General features: G+C 34.4%; 2 protein-coding genes across 3 annotated transcripts in view; one reads left to right on the top strand and one right to left on the bottom strand.

Annotated features, from left to right (window-relative positions):
* The first annotated feature begins 156 nt into the window (after positions 1–156).
* Positions 157–2,311, top strand: LOC129236174 (uncharacterized). The gene is made up of 5 exons (XM_054870409.1): positions 157–300; positions 464–637; positions 836–1,207; positions 1,273–1,541; positions 1,607–2,311. Exons 1-5 carry the CDS (start codon positions 267–269, stop codon positions 1,874–1,876), a joined length of 1,119 nt encoding a protein of 372 aa, XP_054726384.1. The 5' UTR covers positions 157–266; the 3' UTR covers positions 1,877–2,311.
* A 1,140-nt stretch (positions 2,312–3,451) lies between these two features.
* Positions 3,452–25,225, bottom strand: part of LOC129236173 (glutamate dehydrogenase, mitochondrial) — a 28,554-nt gene continuing 6,780 nt past the window's right edge. Inside the window, exons 2-7 of one of the 2 annotated variants that reach the window (XM_054870407.1) lie at positions 8,658–9,092; positions 8,415–8,572; positions 8,188–8,349; positions 5,943–6,147; positions 5,089–5,127; positions 3,452–4,480 (exon numbers count right to left, since the gene is read on the bottom strand). In XM_054870407.1, coding sequence (XP_054726382.1) covers positions 4,209–4,480; positions 5,089–5,127; positions 5,943–6,147; positions 8,188–8,349; positions 8,415–8,572; positions 8,658–9,092 — 1,271 coding nt within the window. In that variant the 3' untranslated portion in view covers positions 3,452–4,208. The remainder of the gene's footprint in view (positions 4,481–5,088; positions 5,128–5,942; positions 6,148–8,187; positions 8,350–8,414; positions 8,573–8,657; positions 9,093–25,225) is intronic. The other variant, XM_054870408.1, reaches the window with a different exon arrangement.

The raw sequence follows: 25,225 nt of genomic DNA, 5'->3' as shown, positions 1-25,225 counted from the left end.
AATGCTATTCTTAAAGGCTATTATTTGATATTAATCGCGAACGATTGTGATATTCTATCATTCTAAGATAATTTGGTAATTCCACAACAACCTGTCATCTGCCTTTTTTTATTAAAATCCAAATCGTCTAGATGTGGCAGCTCTATTTATCACTTGTTCGCTTGTTTCGTGCTGTTGATTTCAAAACTTTTTGTCCTACGATTTGCATAATTCCACATAAACTGATCTGGTCAGCTTCGGAAATACATAATATTATTTAATTAACAATGGAAAATAAACCAACGGTGCTTGTATTGGGTGGTGAGTTATTAAAGAAGTATTGTATTGTGAAATTCTGACCCGCGTTTGAGGTGTAGGTCTGATATACATTGGTCCCTATAATTGAATGAAAAGTTTTAAAATAATTTTTTGTTTTGTATCTGCATCGTATTTTTTGTAATGCTACGCGCCTAACTACAAATAGGGTGTGGATTTATCGGACGTAATATAGTTGCTTATCTGGTTGAAAATGACTTGGCGGAGGAAATACGTGTGGTGGACAAGACTCCACCACAAATGGCGTGGCTAAACGAGCGCCACTCTCAGGCATTTGATAACAAGAAAGTGGAGTTTTGCAGTGCTAATCTCATCAATGCCGGTTAGTATTATACTATATATTGTATTTCCACTTCTTGCTTATTGTGAGTCATACTATGTGTGAGTAGCCCACACAATTTGTATGCACGTCGCGCAAAATTCTTAGCGCTGGCTTGTGTGTACAATTTGACTTGCAATAAACTTTATTATTATTATTTTGAAATTGCATATTTTCAACAAACTTGTTTCCTATTTGTAGCTTCCTGTAAAAATGCTTTCGTCCCACACCCAACCACAGGGCGAACGTGGGATGTCGTATTTAACTGCGCAGCTGAAACGCGTCCGAATCAAACTGAAGCTGTCTATAAGGAAGGGATTCTTAAATTGAGTATGAATTGCGCCAATGAAGCAGCGAACATAAAAGTGAAGAGATTTGTAGAGCTAAGTTCCGGGTGTGTCAACAGTTCGGAAAAGATTCCGCAGAGGGAAGATTGTAAGCTTGAGGCGTGGACGTGTGTGGCTAAGCAAAAGTTGAAGGTCGAACGTGAACTAGAAACGCTAAGTGATGCTTTGCCGTACACTATTGTACGCCTGCCGATCGTCTACGGTTTAGGCGATAAACGCTATTTAAGTGAGTAACACTACGAACTTGCGATAATGCGTGTGTTTTATCATTTTGTGTTGCTTTCCTTCCAGTGCCTCGCATTATTGTAGCTGCAATATATAAGTATTTAAATGAATGTATGAAGTTGCTGTGGAATGATTCCATGCGGCTTAATACTGTGCATGTTGACGATGTGTGCGCAGCTTTGTGGTTTTTGGCACAAAATCCAGCTGCAATAGGTGAAGTATACAACATCGTCGATGATGCTAATTCAACACAAGGAACTATAAGTGATATTTTGTCTGACATATTCTCAATAAATGTCGACTACTTCGGCATTGTCATGTCCAATTTAACAAAGGTAATTGTAATTGGTTCCTGATTTTGACCATTTTGTATTTAAATCATCGTTTTTTTTCGTTACAGTTAAGCTTATCAGATACGGTTAGTGATGTGAACGATAAACATATGACTCCCTGGGCAGAAATTTGTCAAAAGAATGAAATAAATAATACACCTCTAACGCCATACTTGGACGAAGAACAACTGTATCATAAGCATTTGTATTTGGATAATACAAAATTAAAGACTTTGGGATACGTGTTGAAAGTGCCAAAATTAATGCGTGAACATGTTATTGAAATTATCGAAGACTATGTAAAGCAAAAGTTATTTCCAAAATCTCTGATGATCTGAACTTTAGCTCCACAAACTTTGGTACTTAAGGAAGCAACATTTAAGAAAGACATGACTCAACTCAGTTAAAATACGTAAAATGTTTTCATAGCAACTAAGGTAAAAAATATGTATTTTTTTTTTTTTTGAAAAACAAAAAACTATTGAAAGTGTATAATAATGTAACACAACTCAAAAAGTTGTATTTTCTAAGAACAAAATGCTTGTTTTTTGTGCATTATTGTACACCGCTGATATTTTCTAAAGTGTACTTATAGTATTACTGCATAGTAAGTTAGAGAATTCGAATTTTGAAAACGAATTTTAATGTTTTTACGTATGTACTCGTATTTACACAAATAATTGGTGTCTTAAGACGATTTTTATGTAAAGGATATTCTACGAAATACAATTACATACTTTGTCATATATATGTGCCAAAATAAATATTATGGAAAAATAGGCTGAATGTTTTTCATTCGATTAAAAATATACATACATATACGTTCGACAAACCATTATGGGTGGAATAAGCCACTTTTACTTTCTTTGCATTGCTTAGTCCTTTCGTTAGCTGCGCTGGACTAACACAATTATAAGGAAGAATTATATTTTCTTGAAAAACAACAATTATATCTGAATAGGTGAGCAACAAGACTTTTCTGGGCATTTTACAATCTACATGAGATTAGATTATATCACAATCTACATACCCAATTTTCTTTCACTTCAAATAAATTTGAATATTAGTATTTTAAACAGCTCTAACAGCTCAATTGTTGTTAGCAGCATAAACTTGTGACTTAAGCGCAAATAAAGAGATTACAGGATGTCAAACTGCAAGATCTAGGTGGTCATGTGGTAGGTGGGGTTTCTTTTGTAGAAACTGCATATCGTCTGTATCTTTTGTCAACAAAAGCATGAGAAAAACGAGTCATTGTTCTATATTGTTGTTGTTGGAGCAGCATAAATATTCCCCATATATCTATAGGGAATGCTGCTAAAGTGACAGTCCTTGTCCGGATATAAATCCGGGTCGTTCCGGTAACGTAGAACCGGCGGTTATTCTATGGCCGTTTTCTTCGAAAAAACACGCCGATGAATATTGCTCACCAAACAATAGTTTTATCTGTATTCTATTAAGTAATTTATTTTAGTAGAGTTTCGTGTGCACTTTAATCTCTACAAATTCTGCAATTCTGTTTGTTTACATAACCCTTAACCAAAAATGGACGTTAAAAAAAATAAATCAGCATTAATTTGTTTTAGTTTTGTTCTGTTGTCGGTTGGCTGCAGTTCATGAACCAATTGAACCTTGTAAAGGCGTAAGCTTAAAATTTTCCAATTTGTCGTTTGAGAAAGTCTCAATTATAGCGAGATTTGTAGTCGTCAATTTTTTATTTGTTTACCGTTGTAATATCATTAGTTATGAATTTTGCTTAAATTTCTCTCAGTATCCACAATTCGTCACTGATTGTGATAAAACAATTTAATAATTTCGAAACGTCACCCTGCATAAAATGCAAATCACTTAAAATTTGTTCATCCCATTAATTCATTTAACGTTGCCACCTCCGCGCGTGATATTTTAAACACTTTGTTTGAGATTTTTATGTATAATTTGCTTTTATTTTATATGTAGATTAAAATGTTACAGCGATACAGCTCAATCGTCTACATGTCCCATTCTCTTTCAATTTACAATAAAATGCATTGCTTCACTTTTTAAAACTTAAATTTAAACATCAACACAAGACTATTAAAAAAACGGAAGTAAACATGAATTAATTTTAATACAGCGTCATTGAATGATTCTTAGTTTGTGAAATAAATTACAGCAATTATATTTAACATCAAAATGAAGGGCGTGCCTTTGATTATGTGTCAATATAACGCCGCTTAGCACCAAAGGTGACAAATGAGGTCAATGATATATTGGGAGCGACTCACGTTCACTTTCACACATACTTGTCGATACCTATGCAGTACTGTTCACTTTGTGTGCATGTATGTATGTTAATTTCACTTAGGACGAATGGCAGCACGTTGATTTTTTCTATATCCGTTACAAATAATTAAAAGTGAAATATTGTAGTCTGAAATTGATGATTCGAATACCGTTACAAAGAATCACATTGAAAAAATTTTATGTTCGTTTTTATAATCGCGAATGCTGTGTCTACTTTTTTTTGCTTTAAATGGGTGTGAGTGAATGTGTTTATTATATTTATTTATTTTGTAATTCAATTAATATTCAAATGGTTGGTGTGCCTCCGCTTGCCTCTTTTTATTCGACTCGATGCTTAATATTAATTAAGTGATATTGCGTCGCGTCGGTTGAATTTCATAGCGCTTAGAAAGCCAAGCCAGCATCGCGGTATGTAGTGAATATCTTCTCAATGGAATTCACATAGGCGGCGGTTCTCAAATCCAGACCCAAATTATATTTCATGGCGGTCTTCATGATAGCACGCGCCGAACGCTCCATGGTGTAGTCTAAACCGGAGTGTACGATATCCTTCTCAGAGGCACCGGAGATGCGTTTCTGGAATGCTTCGGATGGAGTGACTGGAATACGGCCACCGACACGACCGAAACGACGTTCCAGGGATTCTTGCACAGATTCTGTGTTGGTGAGAGAAAAAAGAAGGGAAAAGTGCAAAAATTAGTACAAAAGTGTCCATTTTAGTGGCTTGATATTTGACAGGATTTTAAAACACAAAAGCAAACAATGTATGCGGAATGCAGTGAAAAGAAGTCATATAGAGGCTAATAAAACATGGTTAAATTAGAAAAAAAATTAGTTCATTTTATATATACAAATGTAAGCATGTAAGTAGTAATTTTCATGACAAATTAAAAGTGCAAAAATTAGTTAGTTTAAATTTAGGGGTTGTTTTCTTTTCTTTTGGACAAAACATGCCTATATGAAAAAGGTTTGGGAAAAGGGTAGCTAAAGTGTGTATCGTTTTTGGTGTATCAAGCAGTTCTTTTACAAACATACGTAGGTATGTATTTACATACAAACTAAAGTAGGCACAAACATATTGGATTGAGAGTCCATGTAGTAGTCAAAGGAACTTGGTAATATTGAAATTTCCGTACTACAAATGCCGCAACATATAAAACATTTACAAGTTAGCATATAACAAAAAAAAAATTGCAAACAGAATAGAGAAAGAGAATGAGCTCGTAATATGAGATGATGCAAAGATTAAAAAGAAGAACTGTACCGTCTAAAACAAATCTTTCAATGGATTGTTGGACTGAGGCTAAATTCGTAATAGAAGAACGGAAAAAGAAAAACACAAATTACTTATTGATGAAAAGTTGGATAATTTTCTTTAAGATTTTTAGATTCGTTTAATTAAATCCTGTTTAATATGTGTTATCGGCGCTGTGAAATGAATATTATGGATAGTAAAGTTTATGTGGCGTGACAAATAGCAACTAAATAGAAAGCATTTAAATCAGGAAATCAGTTTTGATGATTTTGAATAGAATTTAGGTGAAGATTTTGGTAAACTAAAATGAATTTAAATTCCACTCTAAGCGTAAAAATCAAATATTATTAATCGGCAAATTGAATGCAAATGGCATTTTACCACTTTTATGATTTTCAAAATTCATATGTTTAATACGCAGTCGAGTTTCAACTGTAAGCCGTAACATGGAATAAATAATTTATAACATAATAATAAATATAACCTTAAAATTAAATGAACATGGAATTTTGAATAGCATTAACACCTTATTAATATAGATCAATCAATCATAGGTGAGTGCGCACTGATTTGGAAAGTATAGAGAAAGAAATATACAACAATAATATATGAAAATCAATCAATTTTAATTGAAATTAATGAGAGCAATGCAAAAATGCCGGTCATTACTGCACAAGCAAAAGGAGCAATCGTGCAAGCACGCTAGCATTAGAAGTAGCCGTATATGCCTTGCTCTGTGTGGATGTGTCTTTCTTTTTTTTTTTTGTTTCTTGGTAATGCCGAGGCATAAATATAATTAAAAGGTTCATAAATTGAAAATATTTCAAAAAATAAATCAGAATAACCAGTCACGTGGTACTTACCCAGAAGATGGTAGTTGGATTCACGCTCATATTTGAATGTCAGACGACCGTACGAGACGTGGTTCAAGTTTTTCAGCCATTCGAAGAATGAGACGGTCACACCACCGGCGTTAATGTACAAATCGGGAATGACTAAAATGTTGCGTTCGATCAGAATCTTATCGGCTGCAGGGGTTGTTGGACCGTTGGCGGCCTCGGCAATGATCTAAGAAGCAGAGGGGAAATTTTGGTATAAGCAAGTATTATATATAAATACAGCAAACAGCACTCCGATTAACGATACAAAATGTAAAACAGTTTAAGGGGTTAGGGGTAGCCAGAATTTTCAACAAACTGCGTTTTTTTACATTTTCTTAAAGTATAATATCTTAAAAAAAAAGTGTGAAAATTTGAAGAGAATCCGACAAATACTTTTCGAGTTATTCAACATTAACAAAGGGCACTCGGGCGCTCTGGAGCGTTAGCAAAACTTTAAATGCGTTTTTCTCAAAACTATGTTTTTTGAACTGGTGATCACTGTAACTTAAAAACGGCTTGGTAGATTTAAATAAAATTTATACTGCTTTCGAAAAACATAAAAAACTCGTGCCTGTTGGTAGGATTTTTTTTTAATTTCTATTTTTTTTAAACAATTAATTGTCGGGGTTTTTCTCGAAAATCTGAAAAATATTTCCTGAGACCGCCATATTGTAAATTTTGAAAAAAAAGCTTCGATCAGGCACAAGTTATCTATTAATAAAACAAATTTTTCTTGTCCGATTGATTTTAGATGAATCTCCAAGGATGCGATGATTACCGCAAGAGACTTCTGTAGAAACGGGCTTCACACAAACAGCGATAACTTTTACAATTATTAATTTTTGAAAATTATTTTTAAAATGTTGCTAAAGTCAAGTCGAAACATGATGTATTAATGCTATGTTTTTATTTGACTAGCAATTGACTAGCAAAAAAAAAAAATGATTGAAAATCATCATTTTTTCGGGCCCCTGATTACCCCTACCCCCTTAATTAAAATAATTTGGAGTAAAAAAATATTTACCTACGTAAAATATTAACGAATATTAACTTCTTTAATTTTAAAATATTATTGTCTAATTCAGCATCTTATATTTTGCAAATATTTGATTTTCTTCCAATTGCAATTTAATACTTATACTTTAATTTTAGTAAATAATATATTTACAGCCGTTACTTTTTATTTTATGCGCTTGAATATAATTGCTGTGATAACATTCATTGAAATTCATTGAAAATCAGGATTTTGAACAAAATATTAATGTATACTTTTCTATTTCACCTGCATTTTTTATGATTTGACTAGTATTTTGCTTCGTTCTTAAGTATTTTTTCTCAAAGGAATTTCGCTTTGTATTAACTTTTGTACATGAAGAAAAAAATATTTTTTTAGAAAAAAGACTAATACAGATTGAAAACATTTTAAATTTATAAAAAAAAAATATTGAAGTAATTTTATTGAAAAAAGTCTGAAATGGAGAAGACTGAGTATCGTTCTTAAGTATTTTCCAGCGGATGTATGTACGTACATAAGAAAGTAGATTAAATGCTACTGTTTTTTTTCAAACTAATTGTACTAATCTAATGAAAAATTCTGATAGATAATTAAAAATGGCCTAAGACACAAATTAGCTTCTAATTCGAAATATGCAATGTTTTCCAAAGTAAGCCGTATTTTATTAAATGACAAAGACAGCAAACACAATTTAATTTGTTTCATATAAACTGTCCTGATTTATAAGGTCTAAAAGGATTTCAAAAAAGTGTTTTAGATCTTCGTTCCAGACGTCTTTTACTTTTTTCTTTGACCTCTACGTCAACTAAAAGATGTCCTTTCATTGGCATATGCATTTTTTTAAGCAGTAAAAGTTGCTCGGTTGCGAAAATACGGAGCATACGACAAAATCTGATTTTTAATCGAAAGATCGGTTACAAGTGCCAATATTCTGCCTAAATGTTTAGTTAAAATGAGACATTGTTTTTGATGCGGATAATTTTGAAAACTTAATAAAAATTTTGACTGGGCCTTCAAATCTTCATATATATTTATCAAATTTAGGCAGTACTTCAGTGAATAATCTACCTTTCCGAAGCCATTGCCTGCATTCAAAAACTTGTTTTTTTTTTAATCCTGCTTACTTTGGAACACATATACTTGTATACACATATATATATATACTTTCGAGCCTGTATTTTCTAAAGCTCACACTCGAGCAGTTTTTCTCACCTTAGCTTGGATTTTGTGCGCATTCTCGCTGGTGATGACCTTCTCAACAGCAGCAGGCACGAAGATGTCGCAAGGTTCGAACATCAAGTTTTCACCCTCGTAGGCCTTAGCGCCTGGGAAACCAACAATAGTGCCGTGTTCGTTCTTATAGTCTTCCAATTCCTATAAAGGAAAGCAATCATTTATTGTTTCCATGTAAAATAAAGTATCTGATCTATTATACGAACCTTGGGGTCAATACCCTCAGAATTGTAGATGGAGCCATCGTGCTCAACGATACCGACACAGGTGGCACCAGCACGTGTCAAGTAACGGCAAGTATGCAGACCGACATTACCGAAACCTTGTACAATGAAAGTCTTGCCACCCCAGCCGGGAGTGGTACCTGCATTGAAAACAATATTTTAGTTATCTATTAAACACAATTTATGCGTGCACATAAATCACAACTTATCCGTGCACATGCTTACCAATCATGCTCATGTAGTTTGCTTCATTGATAAAGTTTTCCAGACCGTGGAAAACACCACGACCTGTCGCTGATACACGCCCATGGATACCGCCCTGGTTGATGGGCTTACCAGTTACACAAGCGTGTGCGTTAATATCTAAATGGCCAATGGTTTTGGCGTATGTGTCGGCAATCCAAGACATTTCACGTTCTCCAGTACCCATATCTGGGGCTGGCACATCAACACCGGGTCCAATGAAGCCCTTCTTTGCCAATTCAAGGGTAAAACGGCGGGTAATCTTTTCCAATTCATGTTCGGAGTATTCTTTAGGGTTTATCTTGAGACCAGCCTTGGCGCCACCGAATGGTACATCGACACAGGCGCACTTGAATGTCATCAGAGCAGACAAGGCTTTGACTTCATCACGTGAAACATCCAAAGAGAAACGAATACCTATGAAATAGAGAAAGAAGAAAATTATAATAATAATAAGTAAAACATTTATGTATTTCTATGTATAAATAAATGGTTTTAAGAGAAAAATGAATGCAAGCTGATATATACAAGGTGAAGTCCAAAATAAACAAGACTGGCGTCATAAAAATGTTTTTGATGGCGCCACCTTTAGTGGTTTGAAAGTTACATCTAGTTACAGTGAAAACTTGGTGATATTCAGTTCAGTGGAAGCGAAGTTTGTGCCTCTAAAGTGTCAGTTATGTTTGTGTCAAAATCGGTAAAATGTTTATCGAAACATTTGAATTGATGAAAAAAGTTGATGGCGATGCTTGTCTATATCGTGCCAGAGTTCATGAGTGGTTTACACGTTTTAGAGATAGTTGAGAGGACATACATAAATGACAATGAACAACGGGCCGCCCAAAATCAATAATCACCGAAAACTCCATCGATATTGTTTGTAAATTTATCAAAAATTAACCGAAATCATCGTTGAAATTCATGGAATCGAAGTTGAATATCTGCAAAGCATCGATTTATCGCATTTTAACTGGTCATTTGGGCGTACGAGAAAATACGAGAACTTCCTTTAAACTGGTGATGAAACGTGGTGTTTCCAACATGAACCTGAAACCAAACGTCGAAGTGCCGAATGGAATGGAGCCATTACAAAGTCAAAAATCAAGCCGTTGCTCACTTGTTTCTACGATTCCAAGGCAATTGTCCACAAGGAGATATCCGATCAAGAACTATTAACCGTTTTAAAAATATAAAGGACCTAGCGAAAATTTGTGCTTTTCAAAACTGTGTCTGCCGACGAGCGTCTTCCGTTCTGTGGTTACGAAGGTGTTGCACCTATAAATACTCTGAAAAATCGGTGCCTCTATTGCAAAAGCAACATTCTGTCAGCGTCAAAAGAAAGTGTATCCCACATGTTGACAATTTTACACAATTTTTTTTTCATTTATTTTATAATTTCAATTCTTACTAGGTGGGGGAAAAAGAAACCCATATTTTCTCGGTAGATGGCTGTAGTGGTCGATATCTCGTAAAGTATCGATCAAACAATTTAAAGTTTATGCTCGTTGTCAAAATGAAATAATAAAATAAAATAGTAATAAAATGGTTTTAAATCATTTGCGCAAAACTGGATCCAAAAAGAAGTTCAATGTTTGGGTGCCACATCAAAAAACATGATGAATCGAATTTCCATCTGCGAAGCCTTAGCCAAACGGAATGAAATCGACCCATTTCATAATCGGATGGTGACTGGGAATGAGAAATGGGTCACATACGACAATATCGTGCGAAAACGATCGTGGTCAAAGCGTGATGAAGCAGCTCAAACGGTGGTCAAACCAGTACTAACGGCCAGGAAGGTATTTGGTGGGACTGGAAAGAAATAATTTATTATGAAGTTGCTTCCGTATGGCCAAATACTAAATTCAGATTTCTGCTGTCAACAAGTCGACCGTTTCAAGCTAGCGATTGACCAGAAACGGCCAGCAGATGAGGTGTTGTATTCCATGATGGCAACGCAAGGCCACACACGTCTGTTGGTTGCATGGCAGACAGTTGTTCGAGACTCTTGAACAGCGGTTTGCATAGGGTTAACATTCTCCGACAGGCCTAAAGCCGGTTATGACTGCCGTTAGTCTCCAGGCGTCCCGTTGTTTCATGTTTATCAATGTTGACGATTGTTTAAGATTGTAGGTGGACCATAAAGTTCTGCTAATTTTGCATTTCGTCTGGTCTCTCCATCTACAATCCGCGATTCGGAGGTATTTTACACGTCTGTGTAGTCCGGACCTGGCACCAACCGATTACCACCTCTTTCTCTCATTGCAAAACTTCCTGAGTGACAAGAAATTGTTATTAAGAGAAGATCGTGAAAATCGATTAATAGATAATTAGTCGCCAATAAGTGGACCAAGACTTCTATGAGAGAGGCGTTATGAAGCTACCTTTAAAATGGTAACAAATTATGCAACAAAACGGTGCATACTTGAACCAAATTGGATAATTCGATTAGTTTTAAATTTTACGCAAAAATCATGGATTTCTTTTTTCCCAAATAATATCGTAATATCCTAAACTCATAATCAGCCAACAAAATCTTGGCACTATACATATTTATATGTATATGTATATGCAAACCGACATTACCGAAACCTTGCACAGTGAAAGTCTTGCCACCCCAGCCGGGGGTGGTACCTGCATAGAAAACAATATTTTTGATCTATAAATACGTATACATATATGTATGTTCATATATATGTATACGTGCCTGTAAACAAACATTAAAATTAGAATCAATTTGGTTTTTTATTTATTTTACATTGCATACCAGACATTAATCATATGCTTACAAATTCACAGCGAGTATATACTACCATAAGTGTATATATACAGATAGTCCTCCTCATATATATGAAGCTAAATCCACTTCGCTTCGAAATACATACATACAACGTATGGTCTTATACAGAGAAAACGTAATAGCCGCATACGCCTTGTTGGACGGAGTCCAATTAATTTCCTTTATAGGTATGTACCTATGTATGCGAGAACAGCTAGTGGGTCAAACACAAGAATAGTACCTTTGTCAAAAAAAAGGGAATTCAAGGTGTCGACGTCAAGTCTTAAGTGAAATAATTGCAATCAACTGACAGCAGGAAAAAAGTTATAAGCCACAGGTGCCGTTTTCTGATGTAGAAATTAAGCAATGCAGCAGCATGTGACGCTCGGCTACAGCCAGCAGGTAAGTTGCATAATATGATTTACTATATAAGTATATGTATGTATGTATGTATGTATGTATGTATGTATTGTATGCCATGTTACGTTTTATCCGTAAAATTCCTATCGCTATCGCGCGACCGGCCGACCAACCGACATATGAATGGGAATATGGAATTTGTGTTGTGAAAAATATTATAATAAATAATAAAAGTATTTAATATAAAGAATTTCAAATAAGTTACGTTGTAGTATTTCTGTTAACAACCAAGTATATTATTTCTTATTAAAAAACAGTAAGGGCACATTTTCACTTCATACTTCACTTTTTTCTTTCAGCAATTTTTTGCGCTCAATGAATGAATCAATAAACTAAAAAGCAAGGCAGGCTAAATTCGGTCCGAATGAAATTTATATGCTCGCGCACACTTCAGTAGAATTTAATTTGGGTTTAATGTTAATTTTTGGAATCAAACAAACTCATAGAGAATGAAAGTTAAAGCTTACGACATCAGTCGAACGGAAATTTAGTCTTAACATTTATTTATATATTATATATATTTAAATAATATTTATGTTGGATCCAAATAAGTTTGGGGGCAAAATGTGCATAAAGCTTTGACGAGTTTTATTAAATCGTTATCGTTATATTTTTGAAGCTGTGAAACCCGTAAAAATTTAAGAAAATATTAAAATAAAAAAAAATATTGAATTTTTGGCTTAAGAAAATTTTAATAAATCGTTAAATCGTTATCGTTATATTTTTGAAGCTGTGAAACCCGTAAAAATTTAAGAAAATATTAAAATAAAAAAAATATTGAATTTTTGGCTTAAGAAAATTTTAATAAATCGTTAAATCGTTATCGTTATATTTTTGAAGCTGTGAAACCCGTAAAAATTAAAGAAAATATTAAAAAAAAAATATATTGAATTTTTGGCTTAAGAAAATTTTAATAACAGAAGAATTTGTTATTATCTTACTTGAAAATAATTTTTTTTAAGAATTCTGTAAAACACACTTGGTTATTTGATAGATAGCAATTCAGCTGTCAATCAGTAAAAAAAAAGTTTTTTGTAATATTTTCGTCATATTTAGCTTTTTTATTTCCGCAAAGGGAAAACCGCATCGTAAGCTCATAAAAAGGTATGTGCTGTTTATGGTGACGAAGCCTTCGTTCTGGTGATTTTCCATTCACAGATGAAAAACTCTTGTTGTAGCAGCATAGCAGCATCAACATTCCCGATACTTGCATACGGGGAATGCTGCTAGAGTGGCAATCCTTGGCCGGATATAAATCCGGGTCGTTTCGGTAACGTAAAACCGACTGCCCTGGAAAAACTCTCTGGCCCTCCAGTTGAAGTTTATGACGCTCTAATCAAAGCAATAATCGATTCGGATCGGCACAGTACAACACGTGAGACTGCAGAGAAGCTTCATGTATCATATATGTACATGTATTGAAAATCATTTAAAACAACTCGATGCATGGGTTCCTCACGAACTGAAGAAACGCATTTAACGCAACTCATTAACAGCTGCGATTTACTAAAGAAACGTAATGAAAATGATCCATTTTTAAAACGACTGGTAACTGGCAATGAAAAATGGGTTGTTTACAACAATATCAAGCGGAAAAGATCGTGGAGCTGGCCAGGTGAACCAACTCAAGCAACATCTAAAGCTGATATTCATCAAAAGAAGGTTTTGTTATCAGTCTGGTGGGAATACACTGTTGTCTACTTTGAACTCTTACCACCCAACCGAACGATTAATTCTGATGTCTATATTGAACAACTAACGAAATTAAATAATGCAGTTGAAGAAAAACGACCCGAATGGACAAATCGAAAAAGTATTGTATTCCATCATGACAATGCAAGGCTACACACAGGTTTGGCCACTCGGAAAAAATTTTTGGAGCTTGGTTAGGATGCTTTGCAACATCCACCATATAGTCCTGATCATGCACCATCTGATTACTTTTTGTTTCGCTCTTACAAAACTCCTTGAATGGTAAAAATTTCAATAATGATGATGATGTCAAATCGTAGCTGATTCAGTTTTAATTAATAAAAATCAGAAGTTTTATGAACATGGGATTATGATGCTGCCTGAAAGATGGCAAAAGGGCATTGATCAAAATGGGCAATACATTACAGAATAAAGTTATTTAGTTCCATGAAAAAATTGGCTTTGATTTTCTAAAAAAAATCCGCAATATATTTACTTTTAATAGAGCAGCATAATTGTGAGCAATTTTTTTTATTTAAAAAGTTTAATATAAAATAGTTCGTAGTAGTCAAAAATTCAATGGACAAACTAAAGCACCTCCTATATTGGTGTAAACAAATACGTTTAGGCCTTCAAGATATTAAGTTATCAATAACATTTTGCTATATGCCTTCCCATGCTCCTTTTACAGCTTCAAGCAGTTTGTCCTTGGCCCTACAGATTTCCCTATTAATTTTCCTATTAACGATCTCTCATAAGTTCTCAATGGAGTTGGTGTCAGGAGACTGATCTATCCACTTTAAAACGTCTATACCATTATGTCGCAACCAAGTTTTACAATGGTTAGGCGTGTGTTTAGGATCGTTGACTTGTTGAAACCTCCATCGTAATGGCATCTCCTCTTCGGCGTAAGACAGCAACACTCTCTTTTTTGCCATTGAGTCATAGCGAATATAAGAGTTTTACACGAAATTTCTTGAAGAAACTATGGACCTAATATCAATTTTTTCTCGAGTAAATAGTTTTATTTTCCCTTCTTTTTCCATTTTTTATCAATTTTTGTAGAGTTTTTTTGGTATAAGGAATCTATTTTTGAACTTTAATTATTCCAAAGACATCCGCTAGAGTGCAAAACAGTAAAAAGTTTTCGCATTTTCTCACATTAAAAAAAAAAAAATATTTTCCTTTTGGAATTTATTTTTCTTAGAACAATAAATCCATAGAATATGTGTAGATATATGTACATATAAGAAATAGTTCTTTTTACGAATTTAAATTTCAAAAAAAAGGTTTTTATGTATAGCCACAGCAGCCTCACAGGGTGGCACGAATCCGAAAATTTGAGCGTTATTATAACCCGGAATCGCCGAACATTCGTCTAATAGACTACGTACGCCTGCAGTTCGACATATTTCCGTCACACCACCTCACTAACAGAAGCTTTATAAATACTTAGTTAAACAGAAATAATAAAATACTCATAATAATTATTTTAATTCACACTCTTTTGTTTGACATAAAAAAGGGGAATATAAAACTATACTTCTTTTTAATTTGTAGTCTGTGAGACGAATGTTTAGTGACGGAATAACACTGATTTAAGTTGAAGTTGATTTAGGGTTAACTTTGAGGACAGCAGCAGTCGATTGAGGCTTATAGCCATAGACCCACGATTTAAGAAAATCCTAAAAGAAAAAGTTTATGTGGCCAATTCGCGTTGCGTACGCAAGAGGCAACACTACCTTCAAAATCGCCATTTCGTATTAGTGAGGGAATAATAAACAAAACTTTTGACCGACGCCGGTAAAAAAATATGGCTGCCACTGCCAGTCAACAACAGCCCGTCCACAGTAGAAAACCTATATATGTACAGGGTTGGCCATATTAAACTGACCCATGCGATTATTAAAAAAATATGGAAAAAGAAACATTTTTTTGTGTTTCATTGCAAAAAACATTTAATTTAGTTCAAGGAGATTCGTTTACATCACTTTTTGAATATGATATCGCGCAAGTGGTCGCCCTTAGCTCGTATAGCGTAATGTGCCCGTTTTTCGGCGTTTTCCATAGTTTTGGCCAGCGTCTCGGCCGATATGGCGGCTATTTCCCGTCGGATATTGGCCTTAAGTGCGCCTAGTGTCTTTGGCTTGTTGACGTAAACCTTAGATTTCAAATTACAGTAAAAAGTTATAGGGTTACTCAATGGGTCAGTTTAATATGGCCAACCCTGTACATACATAGTACATAAGTTTATATGTATACATATGAATATGGCGCCCCTATACACATATGTATTTGCCAAAACAAAAAACTTAATGTGCATATTTGTATTTTCAATAGATTAAAAAAAAAAAAATCTTTCGAAATCGGTCATTATAGCATAATTTACGTACTTTTTAAACCCTTACAAGATATGGGAAGGCTTTATTTTGCACTGTACTGCATATATATGTTTACTGTACTGTACTTATGTATATGTTTACCGAAAATTTTCGCATTTTTCACACGAAATCTGCTGAGATTGGCGTTTTTTGTTTTTAACTGAATTGGCTATCTATCCTACAACCTTCGTACTGCCAGACGATAACAAATTATATCAATATTATTACGGTTTAAGTGCGATAATTCAAAACTGAAAGCAGAAGCAAATCGCAGTATTGCCCACCTGCAAAAAAGCCTCACTAGATGCCTATTTTAAGATGCTTGCTTGCAACAGTGGAAAACGAAAAGCGAAGCAGATGTGAGAAATCATACCAAGACGAAGAACGTACATTTAAAATTATTTATTTTCCATTTAACATATACATATGTATATGTACACACAGTATGTATGTACATATAGTATGTATGTACATATGTGCTAGCGTGTGGGGAGCTCACAATCGAGAACTTCTATTTCATGAAGCTAACAAGAAATAACACGAACAGTACGCAAATAATATTTATTTAAAAAAACAAAACAAAAAAATTCGCATGGCTACTGAAATATTTTTTTGACACTGGCAAAAAGTTCAAATAACAACAATTCTCCCAAACGTCATTTACCACCACCAGATAGTGACTGCTGATGATCTTTTGGCACCATCGAGAATCATTGTTGCTATGTTCTAGTATTAACAAGAAAATATATATGTATGTATATATACTAACACTACTATAAACATATATGCATTAAATATATATATCTATATATATACATATATAGTTTAAAGAGGGGCTCGCTTTTTTGGGGGTGTGTATGCGCCTTTTCCCCAACCGAAACGGGGAAAAACTTCGGCTGAGATTGGCAATATCTTAATGGGACAACGTTGAGTAATCTATGTACATCCAAAAACAAATAAAGACATATTTTGAGAACATACATAAGTACGTATTTATATAAGTATGTATGTGTGTACCTATAGGCTACTGTGTATAAGTAGTGAGTATAGGGCCCGCCATCTATCGTTACGGATTTGAACTAGGTATTATTTGAAGAATGGTAACACTTAGCCGCCATCTGATTTCACAGAAAATTAGTTTTATTCTTCCGCTGAACGAAAATGGTTGTGTATACGCTCAAATAACGCTAGGAAATATTGCGACATTACTTTGAAAATTATGGTATGGTTGCAAAATGTGTACGAAAATTACGTACGGTAATGGGAAGAAGAAAAGCACCGAATGAAGCGTATGTGCGTTACTTTGCGAAAAAAGTAAGAGAAACTGGGTTGGATTATTATCTTTGGGGTGCCGTCAAAGACCAGTGTTATGCCAACAAACCAGCAACAATTGATACACTGAAGACCAACATACGCGATGTCATAGCTGAAATACAGCCGCATACAATCGAAAATGTGTTGAAAAATTGGACCGATCGTATGGGATGGTGCATGGCTAGCCGAGACAGCCATATGAATGAAGTTGTGTTCCATCATTAACCGGAAAGATTGTACTTCAAAATAAAAAAAACAGTTTGGAAAAATATTGAGTAATTTCTTTTTTATAGCATTTTTAATTCCGTTAAGTTATATGGCGGACCCTGTACTAAGAACGCGCGTACAGTTGTGCAGATGATGTGCCGTCTGTTCTGGTGCTAAATTTTGTGTTTGGTGGTCAGGTGACAAAGAATATACGAACTTAGAATAGAATTTTTAAACATGCATACGTATGTATGTACACTACGTATGTATGCCCTATTAACGTATGAATAACGAAGAAAATCCACATACTAACATATAAATATATTTATTTGCTCAAAGATTAGATATCGGGATGCGAAGTTGGAATTGGTACAATTTTAAAGTAAATTGCATAGCGCGAATGCTAAACGTTTTATATGTGGCGGCGTGCATACGTACATACATACATACATAGTTTGTGTTCAACGTTCAACATTATTGATGTTTTCAAAACTTTGCTAACAGTCGATACTAGGGAATCAGACGGCATAAAATCTAATTGGACTTGTTGCTATGATAATGACTAGCGTAGTAAAAAACAAAAACAAAAATAAATAAACTTGTTTTTTTAAATACCACGTTTTCATAAACGAACTAAAAAGTAGGAAATAAACTTTCCTAGACTCATAGAATTAGTATCGATAAGTTTTGAGTCTAAAACTTTAACAATAGTCAATATAAATAATTTATGAGATTTTAAATGAAAACAAGACTTCGTAGCATGTGCTTTATATGAAAGGAATTTCTCAACATCATATGGAAAAAAATTGGCACGTTTTATAAATTGGATGGGCTATGAAACTGCATACCTAGAAGTAGTCTACAGAGTCTGGCTAAAAAGTTCAATGAATTCGATGCTTGGTGACAAGTTTTAGAAATGTTTATGAACTTTGTACAAAGTTTGGAATTTGGATTTATAAAGTTTTTGTTTTTAGCTTATTTTCAGTGTTGCTAATAGCTAACTGTCCAGTTCTATATTACTTGAGTTTAATGTTCCAGAAATATGTAAGTCTTCGCAATGTTTACCCTTTTTATGGAGAAAACTTTAAGACTAAATTTACGAGTAATGCATCCATTGCTCGCGCGCTTAGAGACTATAATTCATTATTTAATACCAGCCTGCTTGATTTCGCTTATCTAAATCTAATTTTGTGAACATTTTTAACTTATAAGGGGGAACGCCACTGTGAAAATTCAAAAAAAAAAAAAACGATTTTTTTTGCACAAATTGTTAGTATAACTACTCAAAAAATGTGGTAAAAATTTTAAAGCGAAATTCGCTTTATTCCCAATTCTAAGTGCATTTAAGTGAGCGCCCGTCGGTTCGGCCCCGTAGCGCTTACGATATGATGCTTTACCTTCTGCTTAAATATGAACGAGATGTTATCAATAAAACGGTCCGCGGATGACATATGGCAAAAATAAATTTTTTGTTTTTTGGTAGGACTGTTATAAGCTTACATGGCAAATTTCAGCGTGATATGTCACATAGTTTGTTTTCTGTGCTACTGTAAACAAGTCAAGCTCGAGTGTGTTCTTCGAGTTCTCTTTTATGACAGGAAAAAGTCACATGGAGCCATATCATATTTGAGTAGAAGGTATTTCAAACGCGTTTTTCTCGACACGACTTTATTTAATACGGTGACAACGATTTCTCGAAGACTAATGAACCGATTTTAATTTTCTTTTTTTCAAAAATTTTTGTTATCGCATTGGCTATCGTTGTACGTAGCCGATTTTCAAAATTTTGAAAATAACTATTTTTTTGGGCCTGTTGAAAATCAAAAAAAATGGTGAGAAACACACATCGAAATTCAAATCACCACCATTTTGTAAAAAAACAAAAAAAAAAAAACGGCTACGTACAACGAGATTAATAAAATTTTTGGTTTTTTGATTTTAGATGATTATTTATTGCTGTATCGCTGCCACCAGATGACGTCATTTTTTTAACTCTTTACGTTTATTTACATAAATTTGTCAATTTTCAATATTTTTTTAATAAAAATTTACATCAACATAGTTTGATACATATGCCTTTTGTCCGATCCTCGAATAATCGTTCCCACTTACAAAAAAAAATTGACTATTTATTGTATTTATACTTACTTTTTTACATTTTATATATATTTTAATTGCCACATTTGGCTTGATTTTCTTTACATTTTCGTCTAGTCTGTAAGGTAATTTGTAGTGCAGATTTTTAATAAATAAATAAGTCAGTTATACTAGTTTGGGGAAAAAGAAATACATTATTTTTGCGCAAATTTGTAAGACAATTTTTAGGAATTACGTTTTGTTTAGAAAAACATTTTTGGTTTCGAGATTCGTGCAAGAACGAAAGTTTTGGGTGAAAAAATATATTAGTGCGCCGTGTTATTTCAAAATCGTGTAAAAAAGACCGTTCAAACGGAATTGGGTATAAATGATAAAATTATCTTTAATACAGATGCGCTAATCAATAAAGTAAACAGAACACAACAGCTGATGCCTCCTTAAATTTCACTGTGCATACAAACTATAAATTATGCGTGCACGCTGGATTTATTGGCGTTACTTATCGAGTTTATTTTAGTTGATTTATTTTCTGTGTGCAATGTTTATACTGGGTAGTTAGAAAACTAAAACAAGTCAGTAATATCGGTGCGTAAAGTGGGAGCTTACTTTCCAGAGAAACATGAGAATTTCGATGTAGTAACCAAAATAAGCTTCTGAGTTTCATTCCTAGAGCCTTCACTTTGGTGATAATATGGGTTTCTCACGTTAGTTTGCTATCAAGATGCAAGTAGAGATATTTTGTGACGTTAGTTTGGGAGGTAATTATATTATTGAGCTTAACGGGTGGGCAAGTTTTTTTATTTAGGAGAGTTTGGGAATATTTTGTCTCGTTGGGCTTAATGCGTTACTCTTTCAACAAGTGAGTTATTTTATCAAGTCCTTTCTGTAGTTTTTGGGAGGCCAATTGTGGGGGTGGCAGTCAATTGTGAGCACCGCAGCGTCATCCGCGAACGTTCCAGAAGCTGGTGTCAGCAAGTATAAGAAGGTCACATAATGCTGCCTTGAGGAACACTAGGTGAACGTTCACATAGTTCAGACCGTTCTGCGCCTTGTTTGACAAAAAATATCGATTTTCGAGGTACGTCTTAATAAGTATGTAATAATTCATTGGTGGAGTGTCTTTTATTTTATAAAGTAAGCCATCATGAAAACGCGCTGTGCAATATTTTTTTTGTTCAAATGCTTTATGTATGCTGTTTATGAGTCTATGGACTTGTTCGATGGTACTTTTTCTTGAAACCAAATAGGATATTTGGGATTATATTTCGTCCACATGGATGGATATAAGACTTAAACATCATGGTCGCGTGAAGAGTTTTGAAAGGGGTCGTCAAACATCTGTTGAAGTGAGTGAAATAGTATAAAATCACTATAAAGATGGTAAAAACCAACAAAAAATCAATGAAATATTATAACCATCATAAGAGAAGCTGATTTCCATGGACATACTGCACTGCCAAATTGAAATTTGTAAGACCATACAAATAAGGGTGAGAACATAATTTTTGCTGATGAAAGCAAGTTTTAAATTTTCAGATCAAACGGCAAACTTTTGGTTTGGAGAAAATTCAGCGCAGCAGTCAAGCATGGTGGGTGACACGTAATGGTATGGAGATGCAGTCCTCTGAAAGAATCGGAAATTTAATTTTTATTGAAAGTAATATGGAATATTGAAAGTAATATGGGTAAAGTGAAGGTTTATGATCACATAAAAATATTGCAGCACCAAATGATACGAAATGATAAACAAAATACGAGTGCTAAACAAGTACGCGAAAATTAAATTAAAAAGTACAGTAGATTCTGTTTTTTTGCGGTATATACGTTCCGCAAGAAACATCATAAAAAAAAAACAGCATAAAAAAAGGGCACTAGTCCCGTATTATAACTATAGATACGTTCCATAGACCGCATGAATCTGAAATAATTAAATAAAAACGCATAAATAAAAACTTGTATTTTTGAGAATTATATCTTTATTTAAGAAACGTCAGAATCGAAAAATAAATTTACATCGTCAGAAATAGAATCAGACAATACACACATGTTGCGCATTCGTTTAGGATTTGGCGTAAAATCACTTTCGTCACTTGAGGAAATGTATGTACACGTCTGATCTAGATGGTGATGCAGGCGGTTCCATACTTGTAGGGTTAGCATTGCTGATGTAATCTGTGATGAATTTTTGCTTAGCTGGTTTAGAATCTTGTTTATACAATTCCCGATAGGTTGACATGCATTTTTTAATTTTTTTAAAAACCGCACTATTTCAAAACCGCATAAAAACAGAATCTACTGTATTTGGTTTGGTAAGCCATCTGCCAGCGTAATATGAAAAGCAAAACGTTGATTACCACGGACACTAAATATCAAGAAATTTATTTGAAGGAGTGTTTGCAAAAACTTTTGCTGCTATTCATAAAATAATATAAAAGCTTAGTTCTATTCTGGCCTGATTTAGCAGATTTAGATTGAAAACCTGTGGCCGGTTCTAGAAAAAAAAAGAGATTCGAAAGTATGAAATTTTAACCAATATGTCTTTGAAAAGGCGTTAAAAGCGGAATGGAAAACAACAATTTCTTCTGAGTATAAAAAGTTGTTCTAGCAGCTTAAACATTCCTCATGGCCCCAGCTGGAGTGACAGACCTTCACCGGATATAATATCGGGTCGTTCCGACTTTCGACTGTATATTAAAAAGTCGGTGAAATCGGTTCCAAAGAGGCTCCAAGCTGTTTTTTGCAAAAGGGGATACTACCTTAAAGTTTTCCATATTAGTTATAAGCAACGTTTTTGTTTTTTTTCACAACATCAGTTTAGCAGTCGGTGCCTTTTGACTTTTTGTTATGTTTTTTTACTATAAAATACTTTATATTGTGAATATTCAAAATGATTTTCAAAAATTTGCTTTTTTTTCGTTAATCTCAATATTAGGTTTAAAAATTGTACCGCATGGTGGAGATCAAGCGTACAGTCTTTGTGTTTCTACGCGACACTTATCAGCGTTGGTGCGTCATACATAAAGCTCCCAATATAAATAACGCAAACATAAACCCTGAAGCTTCATTTTTTTTTTTAATTTACATATATGACTAGATTTTGATAAAAGTTTGCACACTTAACCTTGAAGATTAGATAAACACATTGTATAATATATGTATACAGGTGTGGTCAATGCTGGGTATGAAGCAAGGGCTTTTGAATTAATTAATTTAAATTGTCTTAGTGCTTTTAATAATAAACAGAAAAGCTCCCTCGCTTAAATCGTTTTCTCGATTCTGACGAAATGGACGCTACGGATAGATAAGTCTACCTTTGCAGGAGGTAAACATTGGAGTGTAAGTTTGGTTGATTACGATGTAAAGCAGAAAAGGGAGTTGGAGGCTCTTGATCGCAGCAAAGCCTTTGAGTACTCTATCACCGTTGTAAAGGGTGATCAGATTGGAAGTACTGTTTTTAATAAGGCTTGTTGACAGATCACGTGTGACTACCGTCAAACTAAATATATAATTTTTTTCACTATTCATTGACATTTCAACGAGGAAAGACTTATACCTGAACAACGAAAATCGACGCGCTGTGCAAAGTTGCATCGCGCGCACAGACCAGCTTATGCTTTTTTTTTTTTTTATATTTGTTTATTTATTATCAATTAATATTATTAAGTACTACAATAAACAATAGTATTAGTATATTAATGATGTGTCGTACAATGTCTCTAGACGAGCTCTCAAGTACGTATATTATCTGATGTCTAGTAACTTTTCCTTAGTATTGAAATTCATTTTGTTTTAACTTACAAGTTATTAAATATTTTGTATCTTTGATGCAGGGAAAAAGGGAACAAAAACGATGCATAGATTATTGTTTATCATAAAAGGCTTAAAAGTAGTAAAAGAAGGTAGTCAGACTAGAAAGGTGGTATGAATTAGTGTTGCGTGTCATTTGTTAACCACCAACAGTTTTTAATAGTAAGGGTGGATTCGATTTTGTCGCAGCTTGAAATATATGTATCACATATGCTGTACACCTATGAAACCTATTTTTGGCTTAATGGCCACGTCAATAAGAAAATTTGCAAATTTGGGCTGAAGAGCAACCCGAAGCTATTCAACAACTGCCATTACATCCATTGAAAACAACCGTTTGGTGCTACCTATGGACTGGAGAAATCAGCTGCGCAAATTTCTTCAAATACGAGGCTGGCACCAATGTCTTCAACTTTGAGTAAACATGCCAATTATTTAAGACGATGGGATGTTATTTTTCGGTTATTAATCGAGGGCTTGCTGAAAATATTTGTCTTGAAGTGCGGACGAAAGAGATTTTCGCTTGCTGATACAGAAGACTAGAGTTCAATGACCGACGTTACTCTGGCACAATTACGTTCAGAATATTGTAGCCGGTCAAACTTATCCAGTATTGCCACAGACTTACTCAGCATATCTACTATCTATAAGTATACATCAATATTTACTTCAATAGTGTCGTAATCTTAAAAATTTTAAGTTAAGTATGTAAGTATTCTCCGTGAAATACCAAAATTAAGAAAAAGTTTTTTCTAATAACCGTGAAAAAAAAAATATCTCCTTCAGTTTTCGGCTTCCCGACTACTGTAGTGTCTTTCAGGCTGAACTGATGGCAATAATGAAAGCAGTGACACTGGTACAGTGCGATGCGATACCTGGAGATGATATGACTTTTTCACTGATAGCGAGGCGGCGATAAAATCCCTCACAAAACAGTCGACAACCTCCAAGGTAGCTAAGAAGTGCCGCGCATCTCTTAACGAAATGGCTGGCCATTGTGACATTGAGGGGAACTGCAAAGTCGATGAACTAGCACAAATCGGTACCAAATTGACTGATCGACAAAGATATAGGTATGCCATTGTAAGTAGCATGTAAACTACGTATTCGCGAAGAAATTGTAGGAGTAGCGAATAAAAGATGGCGTAATGAAGCCACTTGCAAAATCGTCCGACAGCTGTGGCCGACTCTCAATGCTAAACGCACGGAACTTCTACTAAGAAGAGATAAGTATAGTTTTAACACAATGATCTCAGTTATTACGGGGCACGGCCTAATCGGCAGGCACGCCCAGAGAATAGGTGTGCAAACACATGACGAGGAGGAGAAAGAGACGATCCTTCTATGTTACGTCCTGCTCTATCCAGACGTAGACTCTCCATTTTGGGTTGACAATCCTGTAATGAATTGGAAGATCTCGGCTCTGTCGAAATAAAGGACAAAATTTTTAAAAAGTACACATTGGTTTTAGGAGGAATAAGGGCTAGTTCCCCACACGGCATCACAATGGGTCCTGAGCCTGAGTGTGCCCCACAGTATACAATGGCTCCAATCTAACCTAACCTAACCTACCGTAGCAAATGGAAATTTACAGGAGTCAGGAATAAACAAATTAGTTAACACTGAAACTAACCAACTAACTGGTAATATTGTAATAAGGAATTTCTAAATGCAACAAATAAAAAATGAATCAGTGACATGGTAAAAAAAAAAAATTATAAATACGCTGCAGGTGATTCAGCGCGTGAAAAAGATGCCAAACACAATCCTAAATTAAGAATCGTTGAAAATAGCCAGTATATCACAAGTAGCGGAGACGTGTAGCTGCGACTGGGTAACAGCAAGGCCAAGCC

This window comes from Anastrepha obliqua, chromosome 1 (assembly GCF_027943255.1).
Source record: "Anastrepha obliqua isolate idAnaObli1 chromosome 1, idAnaObli1_1.0, whole genome shotgun sequence".
Classification (NCBI taxonomy): Eukaryota; Metazoa; Arthropoda; class Insecta; order Diptera; family Tephritidae; genus Anastrepha; species Anastrepha obliqua.
Note: the sequence above shows the minus strand (reverse complement) of the source record. Positions and strands in the feature narration are given on the sequence as shown.

What these genes read in the sequence shown, in the direction of transcription:
- LOC129236174 (XM_054870409.1), top strand. Translation starts at nt 267, where the DNA reads ATGGAAAATAAACCAACGGTGCTTGTATTGGGTG. An exon ending in TGCTAATCTCATCAATGCCG is followed by an intron (nt 638 to 835) that starts GTTAGTATTATA and finishes TCCTATTTGTAG; the next exon opens with CTTCCTGTAAAAATGCTTTC. An exon ending in AGGCGATAAACGCTATTTAA is followed by an intron (nt 1,208 to 1,272) that starts GTGAGTAACACT and finishes CTTTCCTTCCAG; the next exon opens with TGCCTCGCATTATTGTAGCT.